This window comes from Cetorhinus maximus, unplaced genomic scaffold (assembly GCF_964194155.1).
Source record: "Cetorhinus maximus unplaced genomic scaffold, sCetMax3.hap1.1 HAP1_SCAFFOLD_1463, whole genome shotgun sequence".
Classification (NCBI taxonomy): Eukaryota; Metazoa; Chordata; class Chondrichthyes; order Lamniformes; family Cetorhinidae; genus Cetorhinus; species Cetorhinus maximus.
The window spans coordinates 7,638-32,045 of NW_027597404.1; the positions used below are offsets into that span (position 1 = coordinate 7,638).

General features: G+C 56.9%; 1 protein-coding gene across 1 annotated transcript in view; it reads right to left on the reverse strand.

The window, feature by feature from the left end:
• Window positions 1–4,195: 4,195 nt before the first annotated feature.
• LOC144676258 (serine/threonine-protein kinase A-Raf-like) overlaps window positions 4,196–24,408 on the reverse strand; it is a 42,190-nt gene continuing 21,977 nt past the window's right edge. The window contains exons 9-16 of the mRNA XM_078536737.1: window positions 21,892–22,009; window positions 21,042–21,126; window positions 19,499–19,675; window positions 16,780–16,826; window positions 14,860–14,978; window positions 13,938–14,069; window positions 11,453–11,587; window positions 4,196–4,382 (exon numbers count right to left, since the gene is read on the reverse strand). Of these exons, the coding sequence (XP_078392863.1) occupies window positions 4,242–4,382; window positions 11,453–11,587; window positions 13,938–14,069; window positions 14,860–14,978; window positions 16,780–16,826; window positions 19,499–19,675; window positions 21,042–21,126; window positions 21,892–22,009 (954 nt within the window). The 3' untranslated portion in view covers window positions 4,196–4,241. The remainder of the gene's footprint in view (window positions 4,383–11,452; window positions 11,588–13,937; window positions 14,070–14,859; window positions 14,979–16,779; window positions 16,827–19,498; window positions 19,676–21,041; window positions 21,127–21,891; window positions 22,010–24,408) is intronic.

The following is a 24,408-nucleotide window of genomic DNA, read 5'->3' on the forward strand; positions in this document are numbered from 1 at the left end:
GAATGTTCCACATGCCCCACACAATTAACTGAAATGCTGGATCCTTATCGCCAACGGGCCCAGCGCTGCTTGAGGAAGAGGGTCAGAGGCTGATGCAAGGGAACTTCGATTTGAAGGAGTTTTAACCCCCCCCATTGTACAGGGTGGGCTCGCCAAGGGCCAGTTTCAATTGTGCAACTTTGCCAGGGGGTGGGGCTTGAGCTCCTGATCTACCGAGTTGGGAATGCAGCAGCCCCCGAGTTCCGGTTGGTGGCCCCCAGAGCCAGCTGACACGGGGGGTGGGGGCGGTCAAAGCGGAGGCCGCAACAGAAGGGGAGATGCTCGGGCTCGAACGGGATGGTCCGACTGTGGAATCTCCTGCCCTCCGGAGGGCGAGTCTTTTAACTCGTCACGTGTCTGGCCTGGCGAAGGAGAGCGGTTAACCCGGCGGCATTCCCACTGCCCGGCAACGCCGAGCCGTTAAGAGGCGGAGGTTACAGTCGGTCACTCGTCTCCTCCTGTCCAAAGTCGCTCGCCTTCAGGTCGTGCAGACCAGCTGTGACCCCTCTGAGGTCTTGGGCCTCTTGCACGTCCTCCCCACGCCCCCTTTGCCAGCCGTGCCATCAGCTGCCTGGGGGCCCTGAGCTCTGGAATTCCCTCTCTAAACCTCTCCCCACCCCCCGCCCTCCCTCTCTCCTCCTTTTAAGAATCTCCTTTAAACCTACCTCTTGGACTGAGCTTCCAGTCACCTGTCCAAATATCTCCTGAGAAAGCTGAGGGGCGGATTTGGGTTTGATTTACATTCCTCTTGCGGTGTCTCACGACCTTAAGGTGCTATCCGAATGCAAGTTGTTGATGTCGATGTGAGACAATTCTTTACAGGTAGGGGGCTGTCACAGAATTGTTTCTGTGTGGGAGGCCACCATTTGGCCCATTGGGGTCTTCAGCACCAGCAGAAACATGTGGTCATAAACATCAGGAAGTGAAGGATAAGGACACCGAGTTCTGACAATGTAAAGTCCAGGCAGCGTTAAACCTGCAGGAGTTGGAATGGGAATGGGAGCTTTTGGTATCTAATCCCGTGCTGTCCCTCTCCTGGGAGTGTTTGATGGGGAGTGTAGAGGGAGCTTTACTCTGTATCTAACCCCGTGCTGTACCTGTCCTGGGAGTGTTTGATGGGGACAGTGTAGAGGGAGCTTTACTCTGTATCTAACCCCGTGCTGTACCTGTCCTGGGAGTGTTTGATGGGGACAGTGTAGAGGGAGCTTTACTCTGTATCTAACCCCGTGCTGTACCTGTCCTGGGAGTGTTTGATGGGGACAGTGTAGAGGGAGCTTTACTCTGTATCTAACCCCGTGCTGTACCTGTCCTGGGAGTGTTTGATGGGGACAGTGTAGAGGGAGCTTTACTCTGTATCTAACCCCGTGCTGTACCTGTCCTGGGAGTGTTTGATGGGGACAGTGTAGAGGGAGCTTTACTCTGTATCTAACCCCGTGCTGTACCTGTCCTGGGAGTGTTTGATGGGGACGGTGTAGAGGGAGCTTTACTCTGTATCTAACCCCGTGCTGTACCTGCCCTGGGAATGTTAGATGAGGACGGTGTAGAGGGAGCTTTACTCTGTATCTAACCCCGTGCTGTACCTGTCCTGGGAGTGTTTGATGGGGACGGTGTAGACGGAGCTTTTCTCTGTATCTAACCCCGTGCTGTACCAGTCCTGAGAGTGTTTGTCAGTGACAGTCAAGGCTTGAAGTGTTTGTTAACTGAAAATGACCAGGGCAGCAGCAGGTCCTTGCTGGTTAGTCTGCCAGCAGTCAATGAGGTGGGAGGAGGCAGGAAAACAGACATGTAGGAACGCTGGGTAGCTTCAAAGATTAACTTTAAAATAACTCTTTATTCCAGAAATTTAGGAATGAGAAACCTGGTATCCAAACTGACCCATGATTAAAAAAAGAAGAATTTGCAATGGTCCCTTCAGGAGTAAGAGCCTGCTGCAACAGAAACACCGGTGCTGAGGTGGGGGGAGGGCTCCCAGTCTCCGACTGTGTGGGGGGGGGGAGGAGAGAGAGAGCTCCCAGTCTCCGACTGTGTGGGGGAGAGAGGGCTCCCAGTCTCCGACTGTGTGGGGGAGAGAGGGCTCCCAGTCTCCGACTGTGTGGGGGGGGGGAGAGAGAGCTCCCAGTCTCCGACTGTGTGGGGGAGGGAGAGAGAGAGCTCCCAGTCTCCGACTGTGTGGGGGGCGGGAGAGAGAGAGCTCCCAGTCTCCGACTGTGTGGGGGAGAGAGGGCTCCCAGTCTCCGACTGTGTGGGGGAGGGAGAGAGAGCTCCCAGTCTCCGACTGTGTGGGGGAGAGAGGGCTCCCAGTCTCCGACTGTGTGGGGGGGGGGGGAGAGAGAGCTCCCAGTCTCCGACTGTGTCAGGGGGGAGTGAGCTCCCAGTCTCCGACTGTGTGGGGGGAGAGAGAGAGCTCCCAGTCTCCGACTGTGTGGGGGGGGGGGAGAGAGCTCCCAGTCTCCGACTGTGTGGGGGGGGAGAGAGAGAGCTCCCAGTCTCCGACTGTGTGCGGGGGAGAGAGAGCTCCCAGTCTCCGACTGTGTGGGGGGCGGGAGAGAGCTCCCAGTCTCCGACTGTGTGGGGGGGGAGAGAGAGAGCTCCCAGTCTCCGACTGTGTGGGGGGGGGGGAGAGAGCTCCCAGTCTCCGACTGTGTGGGGGGGGAGAGAGAGAGCTCCCAGTCTCCGACTGTGTGGGGGGGGGGGAGAGAGCTCCCAGTCTCCGACTGTGTGGGGGGGGAGAGAGAGAGAGCTCCCAGTCTCCGACTGTGTGGGGGAGGGGAGAGAGAGAGCTCCCAGTCTCCGACTGTGTGCGGGGGAGAGAGCTCCCAGTCTCCGACTGTGTGCGGGGGAGAGAGCTCCCAGTCTCCGACTGTGTGCGGGGGAGAGAGCTCCCAGTCTCCGACTGTGTGGGGGGCGGGAGAGAGCTCCCAGTCTCCGACTGTGTGGGGGGGGGGGAGAGAGAGAGCTCCCAGTCTCCGACTGTGTGGGGGGGGGGAAGAGAGAGAGCTCCCAGTCTCCGACTGTGTGCGGGGGAGAGAGCTCCCAGTCTCCGACTGTGTGGGGGGGAGAGAGCTCCCAGTCTCCGACTGTGTGGGGGGGAGAGAGCTCCCAGTCTCCGACTGTGTGGGGGGCGGGAGAGAGAGCTCCCAGTCTCCGACTGTGTGGGGGGCGGGAGAGAGAGCTCCCAGTCTCCGACTGTGTGGGGGGCGGGAGAGAGAGCTCCCAGTCTCCGACTGTGTGGGGGGCGGGAGAGAGCTCCCAGTCTCCGACTGTGGGTGGGTGGGAGTGGGGTGTACAGAACACTGGTCCCTGACTGTGGGGGGGTGGTTTAAGAGATCCCCAGTCTCCGACTGTAGGGGGTGGGGCGGGGTGTAGTAGTCCTAGTCTCCGACTGTGTGTGTGGGGGGAGGGGTTGTAGAGAACACCAGTCTCCGACTGTGGGGGGGCTGGTGGTGGGCACAGGTTCCCAGCCTCCAGTGAGATTTAGCACTTTCAGCAAACATGGCACACGGAGATTGGCAGAGGGCGGTCCCAAGGAGTGCCCGCGCTCACCAGGGGTACCTGGGCCCCACTTACTGGAGATCCGAACTTTATCTGGTCCCTAATTTCAGGGGAATCCCAGGACTGACCTGGGCCCCACCTCCCGGAGATGTCGAGCTTACGCAGGCTCCAATTTCAGGAGACCCTGGGGGTAACCTTGGTGTTTACTGCATCTTCCACCACACCACCCCCCCTCCCCCACCCCGCCAGTGTCCCTGCACTCCCCCTTTTGCACCACGTCGCCAGCTACAGTGTTTGAAGCATTCCCAGCCTGAGAGAGGTACCTGACAGCCTCGCGAAGAGATCGACGCTGCTTTGCCGGAGTGGAAGGAAACGTAAATGAAATAAAAAATAATCTATAAAAGATCGCTCTCGAGGCGCCCTGCATGCAGCCCAGCAGTCCGACACAAAGCGATAATCTCCTGCTTCCCACAGTCATTGTCACTGATCAGAAAATTTACACGAGTGAGGTTCGAAGGCGGAGCTTTCTCAAAGCGAAAGACGTCAGCTTCTCGGGTGAGTGTGCGCCGCACGTGGAGAGCGGTTCCCGCGCCCACCCCTCCTGCCCCCCGCACCCCCCAGCCCCGCTCAAGGCGCTGGCAGGGTTGGGGGTGGGGGGGGGGGGGGGGTGGGGGGGTGGAGGGGGGTGGTGGTGGTGAGCGGTTCAGCTCTTAAACAGGCACGAGGCGCGACGTGGTCAGGACGAAGGGGTTGACGTCCTCCGCCTGTACGGCCCGGTGCAGCGAGGGCTCCGAGGCGCTCCGCTCAATCTTTGGCAGGGCGTGCTGCAGCATCTCGATAGAAGCCAGAATCTGCAGGGATGGGGAGGCCGGGGGGGGAGGGGGTGAAATTCAAGAGGCAAAATGATTAGGGTTCAATGTTCATCCATAAGGAGTAAAAGACAAAGACAACGAGCAGGAGACATCCTTTTTAAACCAGATCCTGGACGTAGCCTTGGTTAGGCCACAGTCGGAATACCGTGCACAGTCCCGGACTCCGTATCCCGCTCGGAATACCGTGCACAGTCCCGGACTCCGTATCCCGCTCGGAATACCGCGCACAGTCCCGGACTCCGTATCCCGCTCGGAATACCGTGCACAGTCCCGGACTCCGTATCCCGCTCGGAATACCGTGCACAGTCCCGGACTCTGTATCCCGCTCGGAATACCGGGCACAGTCCCGGACTCCGTATCCCACTCGGAATACCGTGCACAGTCCCGGACTCCCTATCCCGCTCGGAATACCGAGCGCTGTCCCGGACTCCGTATCCCGCTTGGAATACCGTGCACAGTCCCGGACTCCATATCCCGCTTGGAATACCGTGCACAGTACTGGACTCCATATCCCACTTGGAATACCGTGCACAGTTCCGGTCTCCGTATCCCACTTGGAATACCGTGCACAATTCCGGAGTCCGTATCCCACTTGCAATACCGTGCACATTTCCGGAGTCCGTATCCCACTTGGAATACCGCTCACAGTTCCGGTCTCCGTATCCCACTCGGAATACCGAGCACAGTTCCGGTCTCCGTATTATAAAAAGGATGTGGAGACACTGGAGAAGGTGTGAAAAAGATTGACGAGGATGACCCCAGAACGGAGAGATTATAACTATTGGGAAAGGTTGAACCGGCCGGGGCTCTTTACTCTGGAAAAGAGACTGAGGGTGGGGGGGGTGACCCGATCGAGCTCTTTAAAATGACGGAGGGGGTTTCGATAGGGTCGACGTAGAGAAGATGTTTCCACTTGTGGGGGACGGGGGGAGACCAGAACTAGCGGGGGGGCCATCAATATAAGACAGTCCCTAATAAATCCGATCGTGGGGGGAGGGAATTCAGGAGAAACGTCTTTACCCGGAGAGCGGGGAGAATGTGGAACTCGCTCCCACAGGGAGGGGGTGGAGGTGAATCGTGTCGATGTGTTTAAGGAGCTGGATAAACACACGAGGGGGGGAAAGGGAATAGAAGGATATTGGGAGGGTGGGGGGGGAGAAATGGAGTAGGGAGGGTGGGAGGAGGCTGGGTGTGGGGGCAGAAACACCAGCACGGAGCAGAGGGGCCGAATGGCCCGTTTCAGTGCTGTGCCTGTGATGTAATTCTCTGCAACACCAGACACCATGGTTTTCCACATGGGGAGTGAAGATCACAGGTGACTAGCGATTTCCACCTCCATAACGCTGCCCTCCTTCACCCGCACCTCAGCTCAGCGGCTGCTTTTGTGCCCTCCGGATGTGACTATTCCAACGCTCTCCTGGCTGTTCTCCCACATTCTACCCTCCGGAAACATCCGCTCATCCAAAACTCTGCTGTCGCCACCCATGTCCGAACTCGCACCGAGTCCCGTTTACCCGTCACCCCCGTGCTCGCTGACCCACACTACCTCCCGGTCTGGCAACACCTTCATTTTAAACCCTCCCTATCTCTGTCACCTCCTCCAAATCCTACACCCCTCCCTATCTCTGTAACCTCCTCCAGCCCCCTACAACCCTCCCTATCTCTGTAACCTCCTCCAGCCCCTACAACCCTCCCTATCTCTGTAACCTCCTCCAGCCCCTACACCCCTCCCTATCTCTGTAACCTCCTCCAGCCCCGACACCCCCTCCCTATCTCTGTAACCCCCTCCAGCCCCTACACCCCTCCCTATCTCTGTAACCCCCTCCAGCCCCTACATCCCTCCCTATCTCTGTCACCTCCTCCAACCCCTACAACCCTCCCTATCCCTGTAACCCCCTCCAGCCCCTACAACCCTCCCTATCTCTGTAACCTCCTCCAGCCCCCTACAACCCTCCCTATCTCTGTAACCTCCTCCAGCCCCTACAACCCTCCCTATCTCTGTAACCTCCTCCAGCCCCTACACCCCTCCCTATCTCTGTCACCTCCTGCAGCCCCAACAACTCCGCTATCTCTGTAACCTCCTCCAGCCCCAACCCTCCCTATCTCTGTAACCTCCTCCAACCCCTACACCCCTCCCTCTCTCTGTAACCTCCTCCAGCCCCTACACCCCTCCCTATCTCTGTAACCTCCTCCAGCCCCTACACCCCTCCCTATCTCTGTCACCTCCTCCAGCCCCACCCCTCCCTATCTCTGTAACCTCCTCCAGCCCCAACCCTCCGCTATCTCTGTAACCTCCTCCAGCCCCTACAACCCTCCCTATCTCTGTAACCTCCTCCAGCCCCTACAACCCTCCCTATATCTGTAACCTCCTCCAGCCCCTACACCCCTCCCTATCTCTGTCACCTCCTCCAGCCCCTACAACCCTCCCTATCTCTGTAACCTCCTCCAGCCCCTACACCCCTCCCTATCTCTGTAACCTCCTCCAGCCCCTACAACCCTCCCTATATCTGTAACCTCCTCCAGCCCCTACAACCCTCCCTATCCCTGTAACCTCCTCCAGTCCCCTACAACCCTCCCTATCTCTGTAACCTCCTCCAGCCCCTACAGCCCTCCCAACTCTGTCGCCTCCTACAACCCTCCGAGATCTCTGCGCTCCTCCAATTCCGGCCTCTTGCTCTTTCCCCCCACCGATTCCCATCGCTCCACCACTGGCGGTCCCCTAAGCTCTGGAATTCCCTCCCTAAACACCTCTCTGCCCCTCACTCCCTCCGGCCTCGCTCACTGTCTCTCCCTCTCTCCTCCTTGAAGACGCTCCTTAAAACTGACCTCTTTGACCGAGCTTTTGGTCACCTGTCCCCAATATCTCCGTGTGAGGCTGTGGTGGTGGAGTTGGGGTTGGGGTGGGGGGGGTCATACTTTGTTTTATAATGCTCCCTCGAAGCGCCTCGGGGATGTTCGATCCCGTTAAAGAAGTTATAGAAATCAAAGCCGTCATGCTTTTGGAGCAGGACTTTCGAGGATGCAGGGTAATCTTTCTTTATTCAGCATTTATTGCCCATCCCTAACTGGCCCTTGAACTGTGCGTCTCCGAGTGCCCATTTCAGTGGGCAGTTAAGAGTCAAGCACATGTAGGCCAGACTGGGTAATGGCAGATTTCCTTCCCTAAAGGGCATTAGTGAACCAGATGGGCTTTGACAACAATTAACGACGGTCATCATGGTCACCATCACTGAGTCTGAGCCTTCAATTACAGATTTATGAATTGAATTTAAACCCCACCAGCAGCCGTGGTGTGCTTTGAACCCGTTTCCCCACAGCATGAGCTTGGGACTCTGGATGATTAGTCCAGCGACATTACCACTACGCTACCGCCTCCCCCACCGGACACAGCGCTCGTAATATGCGCCCGTTCCCCAATATAAACCTGCAATTTGCCCTTATGATGCTCTGATTTAATGTTGCTTATGATTAAACAGCAAAGGTCCTTGTGACGTGGCAAGCAGGGAAACTGGATTGGCTGGGGGGCCCTTTTTCCCTCCTGCGCAGCCTGAGGAGCTGGGAATTGCTGCAGTGCCCCCACTGGTGGGAGGGTGGCAGTACAGTGTGACATGTCGACATGTTTACATAGGCAGTGGGCATTATAAATGTGGCCACAGGGCTTTATAATGCTGGTGCCAACAGACATAACATATTAAATATCAAAACTTGAAGGTGTCCAAACCTCTGGGCGCTGCTGCTGCTGCAAGCCGATGCTCACCTGCGTCAGGTGACTGGCTGAAACTGATGCCCATCAGGTGGTAGCTGGGCATCATGAGTCTGGTCAGCTCCTCACCCGCCTCCACCCGCCTACCCATTACAGGGAACCCACAGCCCTGAAGTAGGCCATTCTGCCCAGCGACACTCTACCAGCATTTATGGTTTGTGTCCCAGACTGCTGAGGGAGGTAAGGGAGGAGATCGCAGGGGCTCTGACACAAATTTTTAATTCCTCTCTGGCCACAGGGGAGGTGCCAGAGGACTGGAGAACAGCTAATGTGGTTCCGCTATTTAAGAAGCGTTGTAGAGATAAGCCAGGGAACTACAGGCCAGTGAGTGTCACGTCAATGGTTGAGAAATGATTGGAGAAATTTCTGAAGGGGAGTATCTATCTGCACTTGGAGGCAAGGTTTGATCAGGGATAGTCAGCATGGCTTTGTCAGAGGGAAGTCATGCCTAACAAATTTGATTGAATTTTTTGAGGAGGTGATCAGGTGTGTAGATGAGGGTCGTGCGGTTGATGTAGTTTATATGGATTTCAGCAAAGCCTTTGACAAGGTCCCACATGGGAGGCTTATAAAGAAGGCAAAGGCACATGGGATACAGGGTACTTTGATAAGGTGGATTCAAAATTGGCTTAGTTGTAGGAGACAGAGGGTGATGACTGAAGGATGTTTTAGTGACTAGAAGCCAGTGTCCAGTGACGTACCACAGGGATCTGTGCTGGGTGCCCTATTATTTGTCATTTATATAAATGACATAAATGAGTCTTTGGGGGTAGAATTAGTAAGTTTGCGGATGACACAAAGATTGGCCGGGTGGTTAACAGTGAGGTTGAGTGCCTTGGGCTACAGGAAGATCTAGACGGGATGGTCAAATGGGCAGATAAGTGGTAGATGGAATTTAACCCTGAAAAGTGTGAGGTGATACACTTTGGAAGGAATAATTTGACAAGAAAGTATTCAAAGAACGGCATGACACTAGGAAGTTCTGAGGAACAAAGGGACCTTGCCGTGTGTGTCCATAGATCTCTGAAGGCGGAGGGGCATGTTAGTGGGGTGGTGAAAAAGGCATATGGGACACTTGCCCTTATCAATTGAGGCACAGATTACAAAAGTAGGGAGGTCATGTTGGAGTTGTGTAGAACCTTGGTGAGGCCACAGCTGGAGTACTGTGTGCAGTTCTAGTCGCCACATTATAGGAAGGATGTGATTGCACTGGAGGGGGTGCAGAGGAGATTCACCAGGATGTTGCCTGGGATGAAACATTTAAGTTATGAAGAGAGGTTGGGTAGACTTGGGTTGTTTTCGTTGGAGCAGAGAAGACTGAGGGGTGACCTGATTGAGATGTACAAGATTATATGGGGCATGGACAGGGTGGATAGGGATCAGCTGTTCCCCTTAGTCGAAGGGTCAGTCACAAGGGGACATAAGTTCAAGGTGAGGGGCAGGAGGTTTAGGGGGGATGTGAGGAAAAACCTTTTTACCCAGAGGGTGGTGACGGTCTGGAATGCACTGCCTGGGAGGGTGGTGGAGGCAGGTTGCCTCACACCCTTTAAAAAGTACCTGGATGAGCACTTGGCGCGTTATAACATTCAAGGCTATGGGCCAAGTGCTGGTAAATGGGATTCGGTAGGTAGGTCAGGCGTTTCTCACGTGTTGGTGCAGACTCAATGGGCCGAAGGGCCTCTTCTGCGCTGTGAGATTCTATGATTTATGCTCCACACGGGCCTCCTCCCATCCTACTTCACCTCACTCCAACGGCATGACCTCAGCTTCTGGGGAGCCGACACTGAATACCCCAACTCCCGCCTCCCCTCACCCCCCACCCCCGACGCCCCACTGTGCGCACCCCACTCTCTACAGCACCAGAAAACCTGAGGTGGGGGCATGACTGGTGATCACCTGACAGACGTGATCGGTGGACTCGTTCAACTGTGGATCGACAGCCATTCAGCTCCATTCCATAAGATCGTAGCTGATCTGATTGTGGTCTCAACTCCACTTTCCTGCCCCTCCCGCCCATAACCCTCGATTCCCTCGTCGATCAGAAATCTGTCTCACTCGGCCTTGAATATATTCAGTGACCTGGCCCCCGCTGCTCTCTGGGGCGGGGGGAGAGAATTCCACAGACTGACCACCCTCTGAGAGAAGAAATTCCACCTCATCCCCGTCTTCAATCTTCAATGGGAGACCCCTCATTCTGAAACTGTGCCCCCCTCCCCCTCGTTCTAGATTCCCTCCCACGAGGGGGAAGGGGTAACATCCTCTCAGCATCCACCCTGTCAAATCCCCTCCCCTCAGAATCTGATATGTTTCAATAAGATCACCTCTCATTCTTCTAAACTCCAATGGGGTAGAGGCCCAACCTGCTCAACCTTTCCTCATCAGACAAACCCCCTTCGTCCCAGGAATCGGCCGAGTGAACCTTCTCTGAACGGCTTCCAATGCGAGTCTGTCCCTCCTGAAGTAAGGGGACCAGAACTGTCCACAGTGCCCCAGGAGAGGCCTCACCAACGCGCTGTCCAGTTGTAGCAAGACTTCCCCACTTTTATACTCCATCCCCCTCTCAATAAAGGACAACTTTCCATTTGCCGTCCCAATCACTTGCTGCATCTGCGTACTAACTTCTTCTGATTCATGCACCAGGACACCCAGATCCCTCTGCAGTTTCTCTCCATCTTCTCTATTCTTCCTGCCAAACCTCACATTTTTGTCGCATCATTTTTCCATCTGCCAACCTTTTGCCCACTCACTTAGCCTGGGAATGGGGTTACACTGAATCAACAGGAAAGCCCAGGCATGTTTCACCTCCGCTGTACAGAACTGTCATCCGACCACCGGCCCCCCCACCCTCCCACCACTTGGGGAAGCTGGTGTCGTGTGGTAACGTCACTGGACGAGTAATCCAGAGGCCCCAGGCTAATGCTCTGGGGACAAGGGTTCAAATCCCCCCACGAGCAGTTGGTGGAATTTAAATTCAATTAATAGATCTGGAATTGAAGGCTAGTCTCAGCGATGTTGACCATCATCGATTGTGGTAAATTGGCTCACTAATCTCCCCTTTAGGGAGGGAAATCTGCCTTCCTTACCCGGTCTGGCCTACATGTGACTCCAGGTCCACAGCCATGTGGTTGACTCTTAACTGGCCCCTCTGAAATGGCTGGACAAGGCGCTCGAGGGCAACTAGGGACGGGCAAGAAATGCTGGCCTTGCCAGTGGCGCCCCCATCCCGACAAAATGATTTGAAGATGATTCTGTCTCTCCACCACTGGGGAGGGGAGTGAACACTCACCTGGATAAACAGAGGCCGCTCATCGCGTTTCACTTTTATACAGTCCACAATCAGCCGCTTCATAGCCTTCGGGCAGTTTCTGTACACCTTGCTGAGGTCGGGGGTGAGGTATCCACGTCCCACCATGAAGATGATCTGGGCAGAGGCACAGAATCAATACCTGCTCATCTCTCATACCCTTGCCACTGGCTTCCTGTCAGCTTCCTCCACTCCCCACAGTCAATGCACTCCGCACATTTTTGACTCTTGCCGCCCAATTTCTGGTCCGCCAACTGCTCCCGTCCCCGGCTCCCCTTCCGTCACTGACCCCCTTCCCCGATTCCTGGTCCGTCACCCATTCCCCACCCCAGTTCCTGTCCTGTCAGTGATTCTTTCCCCACGCTCCCGCTCCAACTCCTTCCCCATGCTCCCGCCCCATCACTTGACTCTTGCTCCATGATTCCTGGTCCGTCACCGGCTCTCCTTCCCCGATTCCTGCTCCGACACCTACTCGTCTCCCTGCGAGTCCGGTCCAAGGCGGGGTTCCTCCCCAGCTCCTGCTCCATCGCCTAGTCTGATCCTCCGGCATCAGGCCTTTCACTAGCTCTCCTCCCTGCTCCCTGGGTTGCTGTGGAAATTTTTCCCCAGGTTCCCGATCCATCGCTGGCTTCCCTCCACTGGCACGGTCTTGGCTCAGTGGGTCTTACTCCCGCCTCTGAGCCAGAGGGTCGTGATTTTGAGTCCTCGCTCCTGAGTCACGAACCTGGTCATCCAGGCCACCCTCTCCAGCTCAGTTGGCAACAGCATCGGGAGCTGAGTCTGAAGGTTGAGGGTTCAAGTCCAAATCCAGACACTTGAGCAGAAAAACTGAGGCTAACACTCCAGTGCAGTGCTGAGGGAGCGCCGCACTGTTGGAGGGTCAGAGCTGAGGGAGCGCGGCGCTGTCGGAGGGTCAGTGCTGAGGGAGCGCCGCACTGTCGGAGGGTCAGCGCTGAGGGAGCGCCACACTGAGGGAGCGCCGCACTGTCGGAGGGTCAGTGCTGAGGGAGTGCCGCACTGTCGGAGGGTCAGTGTTGAGGGAGAGCCGCACTGTCGGAGGGTCAGTGCTGAGGGAGCGCCGCACTGTCGGAGGGTCTGTGCTGAGGGAGCGCCGCACTGTCGGAGGGTCAGTGCTGAGGGAGCGCCGCACTGTCGGAGGGTCAGTGCTGCGGGAGCGCCGCACTGTCGGAGGGTCGGTGCTGAGGGAGCGCCGCACTGTCGGAGGGTCGGTGCTGAGGGAGCGCCGCACTGTGGGAGGTCAGTGCTGAGGGAGCGCCGCACTGTGGGAGAGTTAGTGCTGAGGGAGCGCCGCACTGTCGGAGGGTCGGTGCTGAGGGAGTGCCGCACTGTCGGAGGGTCAGTGCTGAGGGAGCGCCGCACTGTCGGAGGGTCAGAGCTGAGGGAGCGCCGCACTGTCGGAGGGTCAGTGCTGAGGGAGCGCCGCACTGTCGGGGATGCCGTCTTTTGGATGAGACCTCAAACAGAGGTCCCCCAGCTTTCTGCTTGGGTGAATGGAACTATTTCAAAGGGGACCAGAACAGTTCTCCCTGGAATCCTGTCAATATTTATCCCTCAATCAACATCCCAAAAAACCGGCTTATCTAGGCATTGTCATTGTTGTTTATGGGGTCTTGCTGTGTGCATGTTGGTAAATTACAGCAGTATCCGTCGTTGACCTTTGTCCCCCGTCCGTCGCTGACCCTCTTCCCCCGTTCCCCTGTCCGTCGCTGACCCTCTTCCCCTGTTCCCCTGTCCGTCGCTGACCCTCTTCCCCCGTTCCCCTGTCCGTCGCTGACTCTCTTCCCCCGTTCCCCTGTTCGTCGCTGACCCTCTTCCCCCGTCCGTCACTGACCCTCTTCCCCGTTCCCCTGTTCGTCGCTGACCCTCTTCCCCCGTTCCCCTGTCCATTGCTGACCCTCTTCCCCCGTCCGTCACTGACCCCCTTCCCCCGTTCCCCTGTCCGTCGCTGACCCTCTTCCCCCCTTCCCCTGTCCGTCACTGACCCTCTTCCCCCGTTCCCCTGTCCGTCGCTGACCCTCTTCCCCCGTTCCCCTGTCCGTCACTGACCCCCTTCCCCCTTTCGTCGCTGACCCTCCTCCTCCGTTCCCCTGTCTGTCGCTGACCCTCATCCCCGGTTTTCCTGTCCGTCGCTGACCGTCTTCCCCCGTTCCCCTGTCCGTCGCTGACCCCCTTCCCCCGTTCCCCTGTTTGTCGCTGACCCTCTTCCCCGGTTCTCCTGTCCGTCATTAACCCTCTTCCCCCAGTTCCCTGTCTGTCACTGACCCTGTTCCCTGGTTCCAGCTCCATCACTGACTCTCTCTCCCTCCCTGGTCTGTCACTCACTGATGAACTCCCTCATCAATGACTGACCTCCCTGGTTCCTAGTCTGTCACCCTCATTAGCCCAAGCTCCCCCGCGGTCGATAGACTCTTTATCCAGCCCTATTGCTGTATGTCCACAGCCATACCTGGTCCCGGTTGTTGATGTGTGAATATGGCAGTGTCCCCGTCATGATCTCGTAAAGAACAATTCCATAGGCATAAACATCGGATTGGAAGCTGTAGGGATTATTATCCTGCATCCGGATCACCTCCGGAGCCTGGGAAATAACAGACGAAAGAGCAATCAATGAAAAACAACAAGGATTGGGCTGGGATCTGTGTGAGAGTCAGAAACACAGGCGCGGGCACACAACCGGACACAGACACGGGTGCGCATACACACACACACACAACCGGACACAGACACGGGTGCGCATACACACACACACACACACAGGCGTGCACACACACACAACCGGACACAGACACGGGTGCGCATACACACACACACACTCACAGGCGCGCACACACACACAACCGGACACAGACACGTGTGCGCATACACACACACACACACACAGGCGCGCGCACACACACAACTGGACACAGACACGGGTGCGCATACACACACAACCGGACACAGACACGGGCGTGCATACACACACACACACGGGCGTGCGTGCATACATACACACACAGGCACGCACACACAACCGGACACAGACATGGGCGCGCGCACACACAACCGGGGGCACAAACAGATACGGGGACACAAGCACAACTGGACACAGACACAACCAGACACAGGCACACACACACACAATCAGACACACACAAAACCATAAGCACACAACTGCACAGACAAAGGCACGCACACAGACGCACGCACACACACAGACATAAAAATCATCTACTGTGATATTGCTACCCAGTCCTGTACTAACTGGGTTAACGGCCTGGCACGGGTGGCGGGGGAGGGGTAACCCTGACCTGGCACTGGTTGGGGCGGGGGTAATCCTGGCCCGGCACTGGGGGGAGTACCCTGACCAGGGAACAGACTGTACTCACCATCCACAGGATCGAGCCACTCGGCTGCTCCACCTGTTGGGAGCCGCTCCATCGCGACTTCACTGTTGCCAGCCCGAAGTCCCCAATCTTCACTGTCAGCCCCTCATGCAAGAAGATATCTGAAGGACACCTGTCAAGGGAAACCTTTCGACTCTTCCCTCTCAAGAGCGAAGCAGAGGTTCCCCGGTCACAAGCTGTGTCACCCCCCACAGCGCTGACCCCTCACTCCCCCCACAGCGCTGACCCCTCACCCCACCCCCCACAGCGCTGACCCCTCACTCCCCCCACAGCGCTGACCCCTCACTCCCCCCACAGCGCTGACCCCTCACTCCCCCCACAGCGCTGACCCCTCACTCCCCCCACAGCGCTGACCCCTCACTCCCCCCACAGCGCTGACCCCTCACTCCCCCCACAGCGCTGACCCCTCACTCCCCCCACAGCGCTGACCCCTCACTCCCCCCACAGCGCTGACCCCTCACTCCCCCCACAGCGCTGACCCCTCACCCACCCACAGCGCTGACCCCTCACTCCCCCCACAGCGCTGACCCCTCACCCACCCCACAGCGCTGACCCCTCACTCCCCTCACAGCGCTGACCCCTCACCCACCCCACAGCGCTGACCCCTCACCCACCCCACAGCGCTGACCCCTCACTCCCCTCACAGCGCTGACCCCTCACCCACCCACAGCGCTGACCCCTCACTCCCCCCACAGCGCTGACCCCTCACTCCCCCCACAGCGCTGACCCCTCACCCACCCACAGCGCTGACCCCTCACTCCCCCCACAGCGCTGACCCCTCACCCACCCACAGCGCTGACCCCTCACTCCCCCCACAGCGCTGACCCCTCACCCACCCACAGCGCTGACCCCTCACCCCCCCCCACAGCGCTGACCCCTCACTCCCCCCACAGCGCTGACCCCTCACTCCCCCCACAGCGCTGACCCCTCACCCACCCACAGCGCTGACCCCTCACCCCCCCCCCACAGTGCTGACCCCTCACCCACCCACAGCGCTGACCCCTCATTCCCCCCACAGCGCTGACCCCTCACCCCCCCGACAGCGCTGACCCCTCACCCCCCCGACAGCGCTGACCCCTCACCCACCACAGCGCTGACCCCTCACCCCCCACAGCGCTGACCCTTCACACCCCCCACAGCGCTGACCCCTCACCTCCCCGACAGCGCTGACCCCTCACCCACCCGACAGCGCTGACCCCTCACCCACCACAGCGCTGACCCCTCACCCCCCCACAGCGCTGACCCTTCACACCCCCCACAGCGCTGACCCCTCACCCCCCCACAGCGCTGACCCTTCACACCCCCCACAGCGCTGACCCCTCACCCACCCACAGCGCTGACCCCTCACCCCACCCACAGTGCTGACCCCTCACCCCCCCACAGCGCTGACCCCTCACCCCACCCACAGCGCTGACCTCTCACCCCACCCACAGCGCTGACCCCTCACCCCACCCACAGCGCTGACCCCTCACCCCCCCCACAGCGCTGACCCCTCACCCCCCCACAGCGCTAACCCCTCACCCCCCCAACAGCGCTGACCCCAGGCCCCGCAGTGATCATTCCCTCACCTCCTTTCCCCTCCCTACACCCCGAGTAGCCTCGCCTCTGCCTACGGGGGTAGGTGGGAGGTGGAAAGATCCAGTCCCAGTGCCGCCAGCACAGGGCGGAGCAGTGGGGTCGAGGGCCCACCAGCTGAGCGAGGGCTCAGGAGCGAAAGCGCACACTCGCCTCCTGCTGGCTACTCCAGGTGACAGGGACCGAGGCTGGGTAGCAGACCTCACCGACACCTGCTTGCTGGGGCCCGATGTCAGAAACCTCCCAGACAGTGGTTCAGACGAGAACAGCACAGAGAGAGTGAAGGACCAACCCACTCTTCCCCCGCACAGAGTGTTGCAAGGATACTGTTGGATTTCAAATCCCTGTGGATGATATTCTTGGCGTGAAGATAACTGGAAGACAAGGGGACAAAATTAAAGGGGAAAAGAGTGTTGGAGGCTGGCGCTGGGGAGTTCACATCGCTGCCCCCATGTCGCGTTTCTTGTGGAGTTACGGCCTCCCTCTTTGCAACATTGAGTAAAGGCCGGGGTTTGTACGCGTGTGTCTGTGCACGTGGGCAGTGTGCATGTCTCACTTACTGCCCAACGCCACTGCTGTTCCATGTGTCAGTATGGAGAGGTAAGAGTTCCAACCAGCCCACTGGGGTCCCAGTGGGAAATCTGCACCTCAGTTTATATCCACTCGCTCCCCCGCACCCACCCACCCCAGAAATCACTGCCCTACTCCCCACCCCACCCCCGTCACCCATCGACTGGTTATATCCTCACCCACTGAGCTGCTGCCTTCAGGTTATTTTGTCCATCCCCGACACTGATTGGTTACTCACCCGGTCCCTATCTCTGGAACCTCCTCCAGACCCTACAACCCTCCCTATCTCTGGAACCTCCTCCAGCCCCTACAACCCTCCCTATCTCTGTAACCTCCTCCAGCCCCTACAACCCTCCCTTACCTCTGTAACCTCCTCCAGCCCCTACAACCCTCCTATCTCTGTAACCTCCTCCAGCCCCGACAACCCTCCCTATCCCTGTAACCTCCTCCAGCCCCTACAACTCTCCCTATCTTTGTAACCTCCTACAGCCGTCTAAGATCTCTAACTCCGTCTCTTGAGCACCCCATCGATTCCCATCACTCCACCATTGGCAGCCGTGCCTTCAGCTGCCTGGGGCCCTGAGCTCTGGAAATCCCTCCCTAAATCTCTCTCTCTTCCTTTAAGATGCTCCTTAAACACCGACCTCTTAGATCGAGCTTTAGGTCACCTGTCCCTAATATCTCCACGTGTGGCTCGGGGGTCAAATTCTGTCTGATTTACATTTCTGTTTTAACTCTGATAAAGGCACTACATAAATGCAGCAGTTATTCATGCAGGGTGCTGATTGCTTTTGTTTTATTCATTCACGGGGATGTGGGTTTCACTGGCTGGGCCCAGCATTTATTGCCCATCCCGAGTTGCCCCTTGAGAAGGTGGGGGTGAGCCGCCTTCTTGAACCGCTGCAGTCCCCGTGTGGTGTAGGTACACTCACGGCGCTGTTAGGGAGGGAGTTGCAGGATTTTGATCCAGCGACAGTGAAGGAACGGCCGATATATTTCCAAGTCAGGATGGTGAGTGGCTCGGAGGGGCATTTCCAGGCGGTGGTGTTCCCCATGTGTCTGCTGCCCTTGTCCTTCTAGGTGGTAGAGGTGGTGGGTTTGGGCGGCGCTGTCGAAGGAGCCTTGGCGAGTTGCTGCAGTGCATCTTGTAGATGGTACACACACTGCTGCCGCGTCGGTGGTGGAGGGAATGAATGTTTGTGGATGGGGTACCGATCAAGCGGGGCTGCTTTGTCCTGGATGGTGTCGAGCTTCTTAAGTGTTGTGGGAGCTGCGCTCATCCAGGCAAGTGGGGAGTGTCCCACCACACTCCTGACTTGTGCCTTGTCGATGGTGGACAGGCTTTGGGGGAGTCAGGAGGTGAGTTACTCTCCGCAGGATTCCCAGCCTCTGACCTGCTCTTGTAGCCACAGTATTTATCTGGCTGGGTCCAGTTCAGTTTCTGGTCAATGGTAACCCCAAGGATGCTGATAGTGGGGGATTCTGTGATGGTAATGCCATTGAATGTCAAGTAATTGATTGGCTACTCACCGCGTTCCCCAACCTGATTGGTTAGTAACTCCATTCCCCGATCTGATTGGTTACCCATTCTGATTGGATGGAGATCACGTTGGAGTTGTATAGAACCTTGGTGAGGCCACAGCTGGAGTACTGTGTGCAGTTCTGGTCGCCACATTATAGGAAGGATGTGATTGCACTGGAGGGGGTGCAGAGGAGATTCACCAGGATGTTGCCTGGGATGAAACATTTAAGTTATGAAGAGAGGTTGGGTAGACTTGAGTTGTTTTCGCTGGAGCAGAGAAGACTGAGGGGCGACCTGATCGAGGTGTACAAGATTATGAGGGGCATGGACAAGGTGGATAGGGAGCAGCTGTTCCCCCTTAGTTGAAGGGTCAGTCACAAGGGGACACAAGTTCAAGGTGAGGGGCAGGAGGTTTAGGGGGGATGTGAGGAAAAACCTTTTTACCCAGAGGGTGGTGACGGTCTGGAATGCGCTGCCTGGGAGGGTGGTGGAGGCGGGTTACCTCACATCATTTAAAAAGTACCTGGATGAGCACTTGGCTCGTCATAAACATTCAAGGCTATGGGCCAAGTGCTGGTAAATGGGATTAGGTGGGTAGGTCAGGTGTTTCTCACGTGTCAGTGTAGACTCGATGGGCCGAAGAGCCTCTTCTGCGCTCTGTGATTCTGATTCCCCGATCTGATTGGTTACTCACTCCATTCCCCGATCTGATTGGTTACACACTCTATTCCCTCATCTGATTGGTTACTCACTCCATTCCCTGATCTGATTGGTTACTCACTCCATTCCCTCATCTGATTGGTTACTCACTCCATTCCCTGATCTGATTGGTTACTCACTCCATTCCCTGATCTGATTGGTTACTCACTCCATTCCCTGATCTGATCGGTTACTCACACCATTCTCCATTCTGATTGGTTACTCATCCATTCCCCGATCTGATTGGTTACTCACTCCATTCCTTGGGCTGTTTGTCGAGCGATGTCAATGAGCTGGAAGGTGTCGAATTTGGTTTCTAGGACGTGGAGATGGCGGTAAAGGCTGCTGCTCTCACACCACTGAGTGACGATGGCCATTTGTGGCTTTGTCAAGAAACCCATGAAGAGCAAGATGTTGACGTGTCTCGTTTTCCTGTAGGGAGGGAGACAGAGAGATTGGTTCATCAAAGCAGGGTGAGCCCCACAAACCTCAGGAGGTATAACCAACCCCCCTCCCCCCAGCACCCAGAGCAGATACACACAAACCTCAGGAGGTGTAACCCCACCCCCGGCCCAGAGCAGATATACACAAACCTCAGGAGGTATAAACCCTACCCCCTGCCCAGAGCAGATACACACAAACCTCAGGAGGTGTAACCCCTCCCCCGCCCAGAGCAGATATACACAAACCTCAGGAGGAGTAACCCCCCCGCCCAGAGCAGATACACGCAAACCTCAGGAGGTGTAACCCCACACCCAGAGCAGATACACGCAAACCTCAGGAGGTGTAACCCCACACCCAGAGCAGATACACACAAACCTCAGGAGGTATAAACCCCACCCCCTGCCCAGAGCAGATACACAAAAACCTCAGGAGGTATAATTCCCACCCCCCGCCCAGAGCAGATACACACAAACCTCAGGAGGTATAAATCCCACCCCCCGCCCAGAGCAGATACACACAAACCTCAGGAGGTATAAATCCCACCCCCCGCCCAGAGCAGATACACACAAACCTCAGGAGGTATAAACCCCAACCCCCACCCCGCCCAGAGCAGATACACACAAACCTCAGGAGGTGTAACCCCCACTCACCCCCACCCAGAGCAGATACACACAAACCTCAGAAACACCGTACTCCTCACCCCCCCACCCGACTCTCCATTCCCCGCCTCCCCGCAACCTCACTCAGGCTAATGAACCTCTGGGAAGAAAACCTTCCTCATCTCCATCTAAAACGGGAGACCCCTTATCCTGAAACAGTGCCCCCTTCCCCCCAACATCCAGATTCCCCTTTCCCACCCCCCCCGCACCCCGCCCGAGGGGTGGGGGAAACATCCTCTCAGCATCAACCCTGTCAAGCACCACCACCACCCCCCCAGAATCTTATTTCACTTCCCCTGACTCACTCACCCTGTCTCTCTTCCTCTCTGCAAGTCTTTCTCCTCGTTTATTCTCTCTCCCTCTCTGCCTACGACCCTCTCAAAACCCCTGCGACACGCTCTCCCCCACCTCACCATTTCCCCCTCCCCTCTCTCTCTCTCTCTCTCTCTTTCTTTCACACTCAATTGCTTAAGAGTCTTCTGGTCAGCCCCCGCTCTGCCCAAACCCTGTGGATAAACACTATCCAGGACGGCACTGACAGTGTTCTCGCTTGGTGACCACCAGCGGCAACGCTTCCCAAACTATGAGGTGCTATGCCGGGGCAGAGGGGTTACTGAACCTGGCCAAGGGGCTTTTCGCTGCTGGTTTCAATCCTGGCTCCACCGCCTGGGCTTGGGCCGCGGTGAGTGTCTCACCTGAGAACCTGCACTTCGTTCTTGAACGCCTGGAGCTGCTCTGGAGTCGGGTAAGTCACTTTCAGAATCTTAATCGCTACGTCACCTGTGAGAGAGGTAGAAAGAGAAACGTCAGAGAGGGAGAGAGACAGAGAGGGAGAGAGAGACGGAGAGGGAGAGAGAGACGGAGAGGGAGAGAGAGACGGAGAGGGAGAGAGAGAGACGGAGAGGGAGAGAGAGACGGAGAGGGAGAGAGAGACGGAGAGGGAGAGAGAGACGGAGAGGGAGAGAGAGACGGAGAGGGGGAGAGAGACGGAGAGGGGGAGAGAGACGGAGAGGGGGAGAGAGACGGAGAGGGGGAGAGAGACGGAGAGGGGGAGAGAGACGGAGAGGGAGAGAGAGACGGAGAGGGAGAGAGAGACGGAGAGGGAGAGAGAGACGGAGAGGGGGAGAGAGAGAGAGACAGAGAGAGAGAGACAGAGAGAAAGAGACAGAGACATGAGAGAGACAGAGACAGAGACATGAGAGAGACAGAGACATGAGAGTGAGAGAGAGAGATGGAGAGAGAGAAAGAGAGAGAGAGAAAGAGAGGGGGAGAAAGAAAGAGAGACAGAATGCACAAGGGACAGAGTGGAGAGAGAGACACACACACATACACAGGAATCAGTGGAGAGAGACACAGAGACAGACAGACAGGAGACAGGGAGAATGGCGAGAGAGAGAGACAGGGACACAGAGTGTGGGCGGGGGAGAGAGAGGGGGAGAGCGAGAGCGGGACAGAGCGAGAGCGGGACAGAGCGAGAGTGAGAGAGAGAGAGACAGCGAGCTGTGCTAACTATGTTGCTGTACCGTCACTGTTCCCCATGCTTACCGTGCCACTTTGCTTTGTACACAGTGCCGAATGAACCAGCTCCGATCCTCTTCAGGACGTTTATCTCACTCCTGTGGATTTCCCAGTAGATGCTGGAATCTCGGTGTGGCCGCATTCGCTTGAAAACCGAGCAAACCGAGTTAATCTCTCCCTGCGGAAGAGTTGATCACTCTGCCCAAATCAACAGATGACCTCTGCTTAATGGCGAAGCACTCCCACCCGTTCACTTTCTACACAGAGTTGCCGCGTTAAGCCTGCGTGGCACACCCGGGGGCAATCTGCCCACGTGACTCACCCTGGGCTGTGCCCGCCTACACAGCGCACCCTGAGCCGTGTTAGCCTACACAGCGCACCCTGAGCCGTGTTAGCCTACACAGCGCACCCTGAGCCGTGTTAGCCTACACAGCGCACCCTGAGCTGTGTTAACCTACACAGCGCACCCTGAGCCGTGTTAGCCTACACAGCGCACCCTGAGCCGTGTTAACCTACACAGCGCACCCTGAGCTGTGTTAGCCTACACAGCGCACCCTGAGCCGTGTTAACCTACACAGCGCACACTGAGCTGTGCCCGCCTACACAGCGCACCCTGAGCTGTGTTAGCCTACACGGCACACCCTGAGCTGTGTTAGCCTACACAGCGCACCCTGAGCTGTGTTAGCCTACACAGCGCACCCTGAGCTGTGTTAGCCTACACAGCGCACCCTGAGCTGTGTTAGCCTACACAGCGCACACTGAGCTGTGCCCGCCTACACAGCGCACACTGAGCTGTGCCCGCCTACACAGCGCACCCTGAGCTGTGCCTGCCTACACAGTGCACCCTGAGCCGTGTTAACCTACACAGCGCACACTGAGCTGTGCCCGCCTACACAGCGCACCCTGAGCTGTGTTAACCTACACAGCGCACCCTGAGCTGTGTTAACCTACACAGCGCACCCTGAGCCGTGTTAACCTACACAGCGCACACTGAGCTGAACCCGCCTACACAGCGCAACCTGAGCTGTGTTAACCTACACAGCGCACCCTGAGCCGTGTTAACCTACACAGCGCACCCTGAGCTGTGCTAGCCTGCATTACGCACACTGAGCTGCGCTAGCCTGCATTACGCACACTGAGCTGTACTAGCCTGCATTACGCACACTGAGCTGTACTAGCCTGCATTATGCACACTGAGCTGTACTAGCCTGCATTACGCACACTGAGCTGCGCTAGCCTGCATTACGCACACTGAGCTGTGCTAGCCTGCATTACGCACACTGAGCTGCGTTAGCCTGCATTATGCACACTGAGCTGCGCTAGCCTGCATTACGCACACTGAGCTGCGCTAGCCTGCATTACACACACTGAGCTGTACTAGCCTGCATTACACACACTGAGCTACGTTAGCCTGCATTACGCACACTGAGCTGTACTAGCCTGCATTATGCACACTGAGCTGCACTAGCTTGCATTACGCACACTGAGCTGTGCTAGCCTGCATTACGCACACTGAGCTGCGTTAGCCTGCATTACGCACACTGAGCTGTGCTAGCCTGCATTACACACACTGAGCTGCGTTAGCCTGCATTACGCACACTGAGCTGCGCTAGCCTGCATTACACACACTGAGCTACGTTAGCCTGCATTATGCACACTGAGCTGTACTAGCCTGCATTATGTACACTGAGCTGTACTAGCTTGCATTACGCACACTGAGCTGTGCTAGCCTGCATTACGCACACTGAGCTGCGTTAGCCTGCATTACGCACACTGAGCTGTGCTAGCCTGCATTACACACACTGAGCTGTACTAGCCTGCATTACGCACACTGAGCTGTGCTAGCCTGCATTACACACACTGAGCTGCGTTAGCTTGCATTACGCACACTGAGCTGTACTAGCCTGCATTACGCACACTGAGCTGCGTTAGCCTGCATTACGCACACTGAGCTGCGTTAGCCTGCATTATGCACACTGAGCTGCGTTAGCCTGCATTACGCACACTGAGCTGCGTTAGCCTGCATTACGCACACTGAGCTGCGTTAGCCTGCATTACGCACACTGAGCTGTACTAGCCTGCATTACGCACACTGAGCTGCGCTAGCCTGCATTACGCACACTGAGCTGTGCTAGCCTGCATTACACACACTGAGCTGTACTAGTCTGCATTACGCACACTGAGCTGCGTTAGCCTGCATTTCGCACACTGAGCTGTACTAGTCTGCATTACGCACACTGAGCTGCGTTAGCCTGCATTTCGCACACTGAGCTGTGCTAGCCTGCATTACGCACAGAGCTGCGTTAGCCTGCATTACGCACACTGAGCTGTGTTAGCCTGCATTACGCACTCTGAGCTGTGCTAGCCTGCATTACACACACTGAGCTGTGTTAGCCTGCATTACGCACACTGAGCTGTGTTAGCCTGCATTACGCACACTGAGCTGTGCCAGCCTGCATTACGCACACTGAGCTGTGCCAGCCTGCATTACGCACACTGAGCTGTGCCAGCTTGCATTACGCACACTGAGCTGTGCTAGCCTGC